The 13,193-nt window shown below is 46.9% G+C and overlaps 1 protein-coding gene across 3 annotated transcripts in view; it reads right to left on the reverse strand.

Annotated features, from left to right (window-relative positions):
* Positions 1-13,193, reverse strand: part of RAI1 (retinoic acid induced 1) — a 112,491-nt gene that overhangs the window by 9,309 nt on the left and 89,989 nt on the right. For all 3 annotated transcript variants that reach the window (XM_044303337.1, XM_044303336.1, XM_044303338.1), the window contains one exon: positions 345-5,592. In XM_044303337.1, the coding sequence (XP_044159272.1) occupies positions 345-5,576 (5,232 nt within the window). In that variant the 5' untranslated portion in view covers positions 5,577-5,592. The remainder of the gene's footprint in view (positions 1-344; positions 5,593-13,193) is intronic.

Here is a 13,193-nt window from a genome sequence, read left to right on the forward strand (position 1 = left end):
CCGATTTTTTCCCGACCGTATGCGGAACCATTCGTTTTAGTGGGTCCGCAAAAAAAAAAAAGGAAGGTATTCCATGTGCATTCCGTTTCCGTACGTCCGTTCCGCCCAAAAAAAAGCATGTCCTTTTATTGTCCGCATAACGGACAAGGATAATACGGTTCTATTAGGGGCCAGGTGTTCCGTTCCGCAAAATACGGAATGCACACGGACGTCATCCGTATACATTGCGGATCCGTTTTTGCGGACCGCAAAATACATACGTTCGTGTGCATGATGCATTAAGCTTCAAAAGTTTCCCAAAATTTATTTTATAACTTTCATGCAAAACTGACAGTGCTACTCACTCCTGAAGCTGCCATCTGTATAGCTTCATGGACACCATAAAGTTTTCCAGCCACTAGGTAAACTCCGCTGGTCCACACCGCACAAGCTTCATGGACCCAGTGCTCCTTTGTCTCTACTTCCAGTGAATGAGACTCGGAGCTTTTGGTGCAATGGTGCCTCTTGGGCTTTTCAGCGTCTGTCCCCTCTGCCTTTTTATTACAGCAGTAACAGCTGGGCAGCTTCCTGAGCAATGCACGGGTGCTAGAACGGAGACTACTGTGTTTGACTGGCTCAGTGGCTCCACTGTCCGTGCAAGACGTCCTCCCGCTCACTGCTGTGCAAAGAGGTTCTACCATCTTGGAGGGCTTCTCTGTCGACGTGTCCTCTGGTTTGACTTTATCTTTCGGCCGGGGTTTCTTGTTAGGTAAACAGTCCATGGGGTAATATGGGCCATAAAGATCACCCAAGTCTTTATAGTTGGCAGGGCAACGGCACAGGCAACAGAGAAGACAACCGGAGCTCACCGACTTGCAGATGAGAGGTCCCAACTGCATCCTAGAAGAAAGCGGTATTGAACCTTGGCTAGAAAATGTGACCGGAGACGAAGAGTGGACTGTACTTCTCTCCTTCAATAATCTCATTTCGTCGCCAGCAGAATTGACGATGGTACAAGTAGTAGTGAAAGCATTTTTTTTCTCCACCTGAATATATGGGGAGAAGAGTTGAACTCTGCTTTCAGCCCGGGCCGGTTTAGAGGACACATACTTCAATTTAATTTCTGGCTCTTTGGGTGTAACAAGAGGAATGTTTTGCCTCTTTGACCTTCGCTTGGTTCCAGGAGCTTGGCTGGTGGACCTGTTTCGGGGAGAACACTTACGTTGCCTCTTGGTGTAGCCATTGAAGGCTGGATTCTTAGATTTTTTTCTAGTTCTGGTTTGGGACAAGACGTCCCCAGATGTCTCAGGGACAATGGAGATCTCTTTGGCCCTCACCTGTTTGCACTCACTTGAGCGAGACTTATTGGTCAAGAGAACATTGTCCGATAGAGCTTTATTTTTAGACGTAAGAGGCACAGATGGAGAGGAACCAAGCAACTTCTTTACTGTCACTTTAGAAGTGCTCGGAGAACTTTTGGATCTACCTCTTCTAAACTTCTTTTTGGGGATAGAACTAGGCTTTTTCGAACCTAGACAGTTGGCTTGTCTCTTGGCCATATTCCGTAAGCCAGCCTCTCTATGTAGTTTTGGAGCTCCTTTCTTCTTGTAGAAGGGTTTTCCTTTGAGAGGAGTCTTGTTGCTTGACCCATGACAATTCCCATTATGTTGTTCATTCTTCAGCTTCGAAGATTCGGTACGGCTCAGATCATGAACCATTACCTTGGTGTTGGCATCTGCCCCTAGTAAGGTGCCATCTTTATTTTCTCTTCCTTGGGCAACACTACTGCTGTTAATAGCTAAAACATGTGTTGTTCCTGCCATGGCAGCACCTTGTTTCTTTTGGTTTGGCGATGTCATTTTTTGAACTATGGCTTCCAGTTTCAAACCTCTGCCCTTTCTCGGAGGCAAGACCTTTGTCTTCATTGGCCCATGATATGATGCGCGTGAGGTCACCTTCAGGCAAACATCTTGGGTTATTCGGACAGAAGGGGCACTTAGGATAACCTTACAGTTCTTCTTCGAAGTTATTGCTAACTTGACCTTCTCTTTTTTGACTGGCTTAATTTTTTTGAATAATTTGGGAGGGGCCTCTAACTTTGGCTTTTTAGTCTTTTTGCCACGTATGATCAGGTTTCGCTTTTTGGCCGGAATCGGAGAAATTAAGCTTGACTTCCTCTTCAGAGAATGCAAAGGCCGTTCTGAATTTTTTACACTTATTCCCACTGCTGTGTCTGAGAGCTTCATCCTTTTCCTGATTTTTGGTATCATCTGAAATGTATCCCCAGCAGAGCAATTGTTGGCGATTATTTTCTTTAAGTATGAACGCTTCTTCAGGACAAAGTTCATTCCCTTCTTTCCTCTTCTTCTCTTTGCTGGGAAGAGCTCCTGCTTCTTGCTTCTTGACCTTAGAATCATAGATCGCTCATCCCTCAGAATACTGAAGCCATTTTTATTTGATTTCTGAGTGCTGTCAAGGACTGTTGGCGAGGTATTTTGCAGAAGGAACACATTTTCGTCATTAGGTGCTGGTGCTATTTTCAGGGCATTTTTACCACCTCTCCTACCAGTTTTATATGGGGCCCTCTCCTTTTCACCAAATGCTCCTTTCTTAGTCATCTTCTCTTGAAGAGGTGTCTTTGTACTAGTTCCACATCCTTGAGGTTCTACCTTGGCGGTAGTGGAACGGGTGCACATCCTTGCTGGAGTGATTTTGGTCACAGATTTACTATTCAGATCTGTCGGAGTCTGGACAGGAGCACTAGGCACAGAACTTTCAGCAATTTTGCATTGACTCCTTCGACCTCTCAGAGATTTCTTTTCAGTGACTTCTTCCGTTTTTGGAGTTGGCTGATTATTTATTGTTTCAGTTTTTTTTTCTTCTGCTTCTTGAATGGCTCCTGATTCTAGCACACTGTCTTCGATGTCTTCTTCAACTTTTTCTTTTGTGTCGTCAATGTGCGGTATTGTGGATTCAAACCAGCTTTTCACTTTCGACTCTGTTTCAACGGCAGGACCGAGCAACATAATAGAATTACATGACAAATGTGATGATGCCACCAAATTCTCCTTTTCTTCGGTACTTGGATTTTCTATGGACTCTGGTGTATCAATGGAAGATAATGCTTCAGAACCTCTGGCCGGTTTTGTAATAGATTCATCATAAATGAAAGATTTTCTTTCAGAGAAGTCACAGAGTGAGGAATAGTCTTCTGGTTCTAGATTTGATTCTTTCTGGGAGGGAAGATCGGGTATGTCATGGAAATCCTCTTCAGTGTAGCAGTCCCTAGTGTCTTCCAACCACTTAACATTGTCTTCTTTGCTGTCTTCTTGGTACGCCATCTCTTCAGCCCCCTCTTTATTGAAATCCTCCCCAGAGTCGTTTTCCAGGGGTGTCTCCATATCAGGAACATCAGGCTGACTATCAACTTTACTTTCCTTGATTTGAAACAAACCTTTCTGGAGATCAGTAGAATGAAGAGTTAGCTCAATTTCTTTCCACCGAAGGCAAGACTCGGTCATGTTTTTATCTGGCCAGTCAAAGGGATCAGAATTTCTTGCGCAATTTGCCAGTGTATTTGAGTAACTGGTATAGCTAGCGCTAGATGTCACAGTGTCCACATTCTTCTCTGTGCCCAAACCTTTTGAATTTTCTGTGTTTTCTTCGACAACCTTTTCAGTAGGTGATTGAAATTCATTTTTTTCGTAATAGTCCTCATTGAAGTTATCATGAGTTTTTTCTGGTGCACCTTTCTTCAAAGCTTCTGAAAACATCTGTACATTCTCCTGATCTGACCACGTGTTTTTGACCACTGATTCCACGCAAGTATGATTTTCTAAGTTGAATGGGGATTTGGGTGAATTATTATCCAATTCCGGAGAATCGACCCAAGCTTTTTCTGCTTTCTCATTATCAATGGCATCTTGTAGAGCAATGATTTCTGTAGACAACTCCTCTTGGGACAAAGCATTAACCAGTAAGTGTGGACACTCTCTTTCGCTGCTCACCAGTTTTGCAAAAGTCTCCAATGGGAGATTGGCGTTGATGCTCTGAAATGAATCATCAGACTTTGTAGACATGTTGTCAGGCGACGTCACAGAACATGTGGAGATGGATTCTGGCTTCATTTTGGTACTGTTGGCCCTGGCTGTGCTTCGTCCTGGACCACAATACAAGTAATTCCTCTCTAGCTGGTCATCAGAACCGCTAAGGTAGTCTGTATCTTGGACCTCGGCATGGACAGATTGTGGAGTACCAAGGGTTTCTGAAAGAGGTGTCCCCATTGGTTCAGATGAGTAAGCACTACTCTCTGAACTGCAATGCTGTCCTTTCATTTGCTCAGGGGTCCTTGGAGAAGTCTTAATCGCTTTCTTCTGTGGAATTCCAGACTTGGTCATAAGAAGTTGCTGAACAGTTGTTGAGATGTTCTCTACTTGTGAAGTAAGAGCTGTAAGGCTTTGCAAACTGAGGTCAGATAGCAAGGTCTCTGGAATTTTGTCATTCTGCAAACTTTTTGTTTGAGACTCTGGACTGGAGGTGCCTGTAGGTGAAGGATTGAGGAGAGGCATGTAGTGGCTGTGATCAGAAATACCCATAGGGAATGTATTAGCGTTATGTTGTTGCTGGTTGTATTGAAAGTTCTCAATGTTTGGCATTAGTGGAGAGGGAGTGGAACTATAAGATGGGGATCTGCCCACGGAGCGGGCTGGAGAATGGCTGGCACTTGGACTGAAGGTTTGATAATACTGCTCTGGAGTTCTACTGGGAGTCTCAGGTTGACAATATGCTTGGCCTTGTTGGCTGTAATGTTGCCCATGGTACTTAGTCATGTTCTGGTAGTGCAAAGTTTCCTGTGCATGTTGGCGCTGCGTTTGCTCAAAGGAAGCCATTCTTGATGACTGGTAGCCATGCAGGGATTGCACCCGTTGACCGGCAGTAGCCATAGCATGTTCATGTGGAGGGTTGGATGGGGATGTGCAACTTTTGAAGGAATGAGATACGGGGCTGTTCCCTGGCACGGAAGAGTATGTGGAAGTTGGAAAATTTTGGCTGAAGTGGGATGACTGGGAAAAAGGCAGTGGGGAAGATGGGACGTCATTCTGGACCTTCTGCTGTGGAAGCTTAGTGTAAGGAAGGTTTGGTTGCTGGGGGTGGTGTAGAGAGTGGGAACGGAACTGTATTTGTCCAGTTGGATCTTGATACGCTCTGTTTTCTCCAGGGGTCTTCTTTATTACGTTTTCCTCATATTTTGCCCCACTCAAAGCCTGAGATTGCCCCCAATTTTGCATCCCATCTTCTCCAGAATACTGTCCAGGATACACATTGCCCTCAGGGAAAGTAGCAAAAGAGACCCTGCCTTGAAGCTGTTGGACATTCATGTGCTTGTCACCACGGGGGTATTTCTCCCCAGTATTGTTCTCGTAACCTTGATAGGACGTCTGGGCATAGTACCCTTTGGTCATCTGTCTCTGACGCACACAGTTGAGCCCCGGGTGACTTTGATGCCTATAATTCTCCAGGCGTGAGGAATCCTGTGAAGATGGTTGGTAGTTCTGCTGGTTGCCGTGGAAACCACACCTTTCCCGAAAAGACTGCATGACTTGCTCTTGTTATCTGTAGAAAAAAAATAGAACAGAAGAGATTCAGATAGGAGGCTTTCACCTGCTAGCACGCTAATCCTGCTATACCCTGTCACTGCCGACTTACCGACTCCTACTGCTCTTCAAAACTATAGGAATTCCTAAAATTCAACCCAAAGCTGCAATTTCCAGTCAAAGAACCTGCATGTGCATGCATCCTGCCCTATCACAGAGAGATGAGGCACCTTCGACCTTCACACTTCAGCTAGCTCCTGTGTATACACAGACTTACTACACATACCAGCTTGTTGTAGAGATCGACTGCTCTTTACAATAGGTCTCCAAAGTTTTGGTGGCAATACAGAAGCAAAGACCGTATCAACAAGGCCCCTTTCACACGTCAGTGAACCGCCTACATGTGCTGTCTGTGGTCTCCACGAACCGTGCACGTATCCATTGACTTTAAATTAATGTGTGTTTTCCACAGACAATACCATGGGAGAATGCCCTACTTTTGTCTGTGATGAGAGATCCCTCGCGAACATTATATTCTATGGCTCGGTGAAAACCATGGAATAAACATGGAGGACACCATCCATGCTTTATCCATGATTTTCATCGTGGACACTCATTTTTAGCTTAGCAGCGTCCGCATCATACGGACCACACGTGAAAGGCGAAAGAACGGATTCTTCATGGATGAACCATTGACTATCTTGTAACTGAGCTTTTCATGGACGTGGCCTAACTGTATGAAGGTTGCGACATCTCACAATGATCCTGTAAAGGGTCGGAAAAAATATCAGGGGCTGCCAAATCCATGTTGCTGTTGAGCACAGGGGTTGCGCTGGAACCAAGCAACCTAAGTTCAGGGGTGCACCACCAATGAGGCCAGGTGAGGCGCTTGCCTCAGGCAGCACCATGTAGGGGCAAGAGGGGGGGAAGCCGAAGGGCCATAAGCTGAAGGGAAGGGGTTAGATTAATAAATTGGCATGGGGGCTAGCAGAAAGGCTAGGTGCACCCCTGCCTCAGTTCTCTAGCTTGACAGATGGCGAGATAGTGGCTGCCCTCAGAGAGATCCCAATCGCGTAGCAGGCAGAAAAGTCTGCACACGTTCCCCAGTGCACACGTTCTGCGAATGTGCCCACCATGCCAGCACCTGTGCCCCTCATTAGCTAAGGTTACCCAGTACTTTTCTGTAGAGCCTGCGCCAGCAGGACAGGCCGTCCTCCCTCCCCCCATGCAGTCAGCTGGTTCCCTCCCAGTGATTTGTGCAGGGGAAGATCAGCAACATTTTACATGATCTATGTTTGAAGCAGCACAGAAGGTGCTTTGGTGGAGCCAGACGCTGCATACAAATGAAATGTAGAGGAGTGCGAGCCATTCGTGCTGCTGCAACGCTGCCAATATCGCAAGGTGCAGGATGAATTCCAGGCATCGGCCTATTAGCGCTTAACCCCTTTGCTGCCACAGGGGGAACCTGCACGCTGGAAAATAAGGTTCCTCGACAGCTGTAAAAAAAAACCTAAATAATACAAAAAAATAACAGGAAGAAAAATGTACTGAGCTCTACAGAGCGCCTTTTATACCCTCCCTCCCATGTATCTTCTGAGAATATTTTTTGTTCTGTAAGAGGGGGAGGGAGAAGGAGACGCCAGAGTCAGCAGCGATCAATTAATATCCAGGCGCTATAAAAATCTATCTACGCCACAGAAAAAAAATATAAAAAAAAATAAGAGGCACTCACAGTGAGGATCCATCGGCAATCCTTTCACAATCGCTGTGTGAGGTTTCAGCGGCGGAATGGAACTGGAAATTAGCTATTGTGCGATGCTGCGGGAGAAGAGGAAGGGGGGGGGACGGCGACCGCCACGCAGTGCAGGGTAGGGGTTAATACTATGCGGTGTGCCATGCGGAGGCAAAACATTCGGCATGGAAGAAAATGCCCTGTGAATTTCATTGGTTAACCTGTTAGTGCCTGGATAGGTAGAAAGAAAGGCTCATCGCACGACATATAAAGGGGTTCTGCTGACAGGGTTAAAAGTCGTCCCCCACACTCGGTGCCATTTGTTTACGTGCGTCGTTTGTTTACACTCGTTCCCTGCGGGATTGATTGGTCGTGTCTGCTCTATATGGATGGGATACATACGGGGAATGCACGTAAACAAACAATGCTCCCCCCCATCCCCCCTGTTCAGTTACAAAGTGTTGTCTTAAAGGGATGACGAAGAAGTCTGTAGAGTCTTTTCTGTATGCTGCCATAGTGTGACAGCCACTTTAAGCATGCCTGGGCTGAGAATATGGCGCAGATGTTTCAGACTCCATATCCTCTGCCATATATGTTCTGTCAATGCTAACAAAATAGGAGAAAGGTCTTGGATGCTCAGAGCGACCAATCACAGTGCAGCCTTCGTTTTACCTCAGCAGTTTGAGAAATGGAAGCTGAGCTCTGATTGGTTAATGATACCAAAACAGGAGAAATGTCTTGGATGTCCAGGGCGACCTATCACGGCACAGCTTTTGTTTTACCTCAGCAGTTAAAGAAATAGAAGCTGAGCTCTGATTCGTCGATGCTATCAAAACTGGAGAAAGGTTTTGGATGCCCAGGGAGACCAATCACTGCACAGATTTCGTTTTACCTCAGCAGTTTAAGAAACGGAAACTAAGCTCTCATTGGTCGATGCTATCAACACGGGAGAAAGGTCTTAGTTGCCCAGGGCAACCAATCATGGCACAGATTTCATTTTACCTCAGCAGGTTAAGAAATGGAAGCTAAGCTCTGATTGGTCGATGCTATCAAAACAAAAGAAAGGCCTTAGATGCCCAGGGAGACCAATCACGGCACAGATTTCGTTTTACCTCAGTAGTTTAAGAAATCGAGACTCAGCTTTGATTGGTCGATGCTATCAAAACAGGAGAAAGGTTTTGGATGCCCAGGAGACCAATCACAGCACAGCTTTCATTTTACCTCAGCAGTTTAAGAAATGGAGACTGAACTCTGATTGAGGTGATCAGGACAGGTCGGATAAATGAGGCCCCGTCGTGTCATGCTCCACTGTATAGAAAGCTCGAGAATGGAAGGTTCCTCGCAATCAATGGGTCCTGATGAGAGTCTCAGGGAGGAAGGCACTGTGCGCCAGTAAACATCTGTGCATTTTGGGGGGAGGAGGGGGACGGAGGGAGCGCAGTCTGAGTCCCCGGTAATTGCCTTCTGCTGCAGGCTGATCTGGTGGTAAAATGGTGAACATGTCGGAGCAGACGAGCTCTGGCTGAGCGGAGCTGACACACTTTTACCTGTGTAGCGTCCTCTGCCCTAGGGTCTGTAACTCCCACACCTGCTGGCGGCAGAACAATCAGAGCGGAGCACGAGAGGGAAGCACAGGCGAGCAACTCCGCCTCAGGTCACCTGCTGATACAGGGAAAGGAGGCGAGACGCAGAGAATTAGCGCTCCGTGCCTCCTACCGACCTCCGGGAGTGAAGGAAAACATGGTCTGCAGAGGAAGATGAATAGAGGTGACCTAAAGGGAACCCGTCAGCAGGAAATTCACCGATAAACCGTGTAGGACGAGCTCAGTCGAACGTATCGATACCTTTCACGTAGCGATCCATTGTAATCCATATGCAAATGAGCATCGAAGTGCACCGAGGGCGGGTCCAAGCCACTCTTTGCACCCTTGCTCCTCCTGCTTCCTCTTCCAGCCCCTCCCTCTCTTTCCTGTAAAGTCATTCATCGTGGGTTGGCAGAGGAAGCAGGAGGAGCAAAGGTGCACAGAGTTGCTTGGCCCCGCCCCTTGGTGCACTTAACTGCTCATTTGCATATGGATTAAAAGTACATTCAAGTCTACAGTGACATAGTAGTCGTGTTTTCGGGGTCAGTGGCGCTCTGCGTACGGCATTTGGAGGCAGCAGGAGGAGCTGAACAGATAAATATATAGGAGGAGATTTATCAAAACTGGTGTAAAGGAAAACTGGCTTAGTTGCCCGTAGCAACCAATCAGATTCCACCTTTCATTTTCAAAAGATGCTGTAAAAAAATGAAAGGTGGAATGTGACTGGTTGCGATGGGCAACTAAGCCAGTTTTCCTTTACACCAGTTTTGATAAACCTCCCAACATAGTTTTGTGGAAAGAATTCAGTAAAACATAGATCATAATCATTAAAATCCTTGCTTTTCAGCTTTTTAAGGGGTTATGTCACTAAACATATTCTACATTTTTCAACGCAGCACCTGGATCTGAATACTTTTGTAATTGCATGTAATTAAAAATGTATTGTAGCCTCTGAGTTATTCAATAAAACGTATCTGTACAGCGCCACCTGCTGTTTGTTGTTTTCCTTATTTTTTATGTCAACCTCAATGAGCTGGTCGAGCGTGCTCAGTTTAACTCTTCAATTGCCGCCAGCCATATGTGGCAGTTAGAGGGAGAGAGCTGCAGCTGAAAGGACACATCCCCTGAGCTGCTTCTAGCTTTTTTATTTTTTAGAAAGATGATCATGTACTATATGCAGGGGTGCACCTAGCCTTTCTGCTGTCTGAGGCGAAAACTGAAACAGCCCCCCCCCCCACCCAATGCCAATTTCTTAACCTAACCCCTTTGCCAGAATGAAAGCACTCATTGCCCATGGCCCTTCCGCTGCCCCCCTCTGGCCCCTACCTGCTGCTGCCTGAGGCAATCGCTTCACCTGGCCTCATTGGTGGTGCACCCCTGACTATATGATGTAACTGATTAAGAGTCATGTGGGCGGACCCATTTAGTGAGTGACAGCTACCAGTCATTGAGAAGGACCGCCCACATGACTCCTAAGCATACAAAGAGCGCTGTAGATTTTCATTCTGCGTCACGGGAAAAAATGGAAAAAGGAATCTCGTCCACCTCTTGCGGATTTTAAACCCCCAGCATGTCAGATTTCTGCCACCTGATTTAACCCTTTGACATGGAAATCCGAGCCAATACCACGAAAAATCCGCATGGAGCTAATGCAGATGGGGCCACCGTTTCCCAGCACGGGCGGATACGGCAGGGTGTAGCGGAGCAGCAGATTACCAGCGCAGCTCTGCAATCTGGAGCTGTCAGCCCACTCTTCCATGTAAAGGTGGCAGGGAACGCCAGGCACAGGGCATCATGAGTTTGGGCTCCCGGCCATGCTTATTTCGTTACCAGTCTCCTGTCAGGAGGACTGTCTCACAATTGCCTTTCCCCAAGGTCTTTTTTTTTTAACATCCTTTGGAAACAGATGGTCCCTTTAAGATTCAGATAAAAGGAACATAATCTTAAACTGCAGAGGATTGCGGGAGAGGCCTGCAGGATACAGAAGATCTCTTATACTTCTCCAGAAATCCGGAAGCTCCAAGTCAGTCTGGAGGTAGGCTGGGAGTTTGGCCGAAGTCCATGAGGGGGAAAGGGGGGGGGGGTGATTCGATGTGCAGGATGCACTATGTATACCTTCTTCTCTGCACATACATATACAAAGGCTTCTGTCCACGGACATACACTGTACATGTATGAGATCAGAAAGATACAACATCACGCACCCGCCCATTAATCCGACAAACTGCTGGTGCACCCCCTCCGTTTCCTGCACATCTTCCGCCATTGAGTCCTTTCTCTGCGCTGATAACTTTCAAAGATATCCGCAGGTTCCTTGGAAAGTTTTCCACCCCATGCGGCTAGATGCCATGACCCCGCACATACAGGCCTGTCCTTACCCACGTCATCACGAGTCAACTTCTTCCCACAAGTTCAGCCAGCACATCTCCTGAAATCCTCTGTACTGCTGGGACACCCCACTCCTTCCACTACGTAACTTTCAGGCAGTAGCCTCCTCTCCTGTAATACTCTGTGCTGTTGTGGACCTTCATTCCTTCCACTATGGAACGCTCAGCCTGTAGCCTCCTATAGGATCAGCGAACTCCTCTCCTGAAATACTCTGTGCTGCTGGGGACTGCCTCCTTCCATCATGTAACTATCCATCTACAGCCTCCCTTAATATCAGCACACTTCTTGGCTGAAATACTTTGTGCTGCTCAGGACCTAACGCCTTCCACTATGTAACCATCAGTCTATAGCCCCCCTTCAATATCAGCTTCTCTGCTTAAATACTCTGTGCTGCTGAGGACCTCCCTCTTCTCCATGTCCCTTCTCCCGCTCATGTCAGATACAGCCCTGTCCTCACTAACACCATCACATAAGTGGACAGGTCACTGTCTCCTACAAGGCTAACACACACCTCTCCTGAAATACTCTGTGCTGCTGAGGACCTCCCTCTTCTCCATGTCCCTCCTCCCGCTCATGTCGGATGTAGCCCTGTCCTCACTAACACCATCACATAAGTGGACAGGTCACTGTCTCCTACAAGGCTAACACACACCTCTCCTGAAATACTCTGTGCTGCTGGGTTCCCTGCTGCTTCCACTCCTCCTGTCAGTCTGTGATCTCCCATTTGTCTGATCATGACAGAGCCCATGTTACCTGCAGCCCTGTCCTCAATAACGCCACCCCATGAGAGGACAGGTCACTGCCTCCTACAAGAGCAGCACACTCTTCTCCTGCTGCTGTCATCCTTTCCATGACCTGACTGGTTACAGAGCGCTCTCTTCCTGCCCACTTCACAATATTCCGATGATATGATTGGCTACAGGGGGATTGATCCCCGTCCACCTCAAAACAGCATGTTTCCAGGTCCAATCCCATTGGGGGTATTCCGACACAGGTTATAGGGGTCTTCTTCTACCCAACTCACTGGTTGATGATGCCTTTAAGCAAACCCTTTCAGCCAATCATCAGTGCCTCAGTCATCACGTGACACCCTTAGACTCGTTGAGGCACTTCTAGGGGGCAAAGAACCCATGACTGCCCCCCATGCTGCTGACGGGGGGCACTAGTGGAGGCCTGCAGCCATTAGCTTGGCCCACCATCTTTCTCCTCATCAGTACCTTACCTGCCCCTCCTGGCACTGTGCAGACTCGGCACGAGGGGTTATCCAGTCTCTGTACAGTGTTTTATTAATAATTCCATTATGTTGTCATATTCCTCACAGCTTGCTGTGCGCATTATACACTTAGCATGGAGCGGGCATCACGGGGGGCACAGGGAGATCAGAGCGAGGAGCAGCCTGGCAGTGAGGATGTGGACATGCTTTGTGGTGTGTGGATTTTATGGTCAGGATCCACCCCATGAGACAGAGCAGGGCCGCTCGGCTGGCACTAAGGAGCTGCTTACTGATGAAGAATGAATTGCTGTAATTATCTGCAACTTAATGGCGTATCAGAAGATGTAGAGGCCAGGCTGACTCGAGCGAGAGACGAGGCGTACAGGACCCGGGCTGGCAGCCCTGGTGGTCTACGGTAATATCTACAAAGCTTGGCATCTATACCCCCCGATTTACAGTTGTGTTCAAAATAATAGCAGTGTGTTTAAAAAAGTCAATAAAGCTCCAAATCCCTCTAATAGCTTTTATTTCCATACACACAAATACATTGGGAACACTACACGTTCTATTCCAAATCAAAACATGAATAAAAATATATCAAATTTGTGTTGTTCCTCTAAAAAAAAAATTAAGAAAAGTGAATATTAGACTGTTCAAAAAAATAGCAGTGTTTGTATTCTTTACAAACTCAAACATTCACTATA

This window comes from Bufo gargarizans, chromosome 8 (assembly GCF_014858855.1).
Source record: "Bufo gargarizans isolate SCDJY-AF-19 chromosome 8, ASM1485885v1, whole genome shotgun sequence".
Taxonomy (NCBI): Eukaryota; Metazoa; Chordata; class Amphibia; order Anura; family Bufonidae; genus Bufo; species Bufo gargarizans.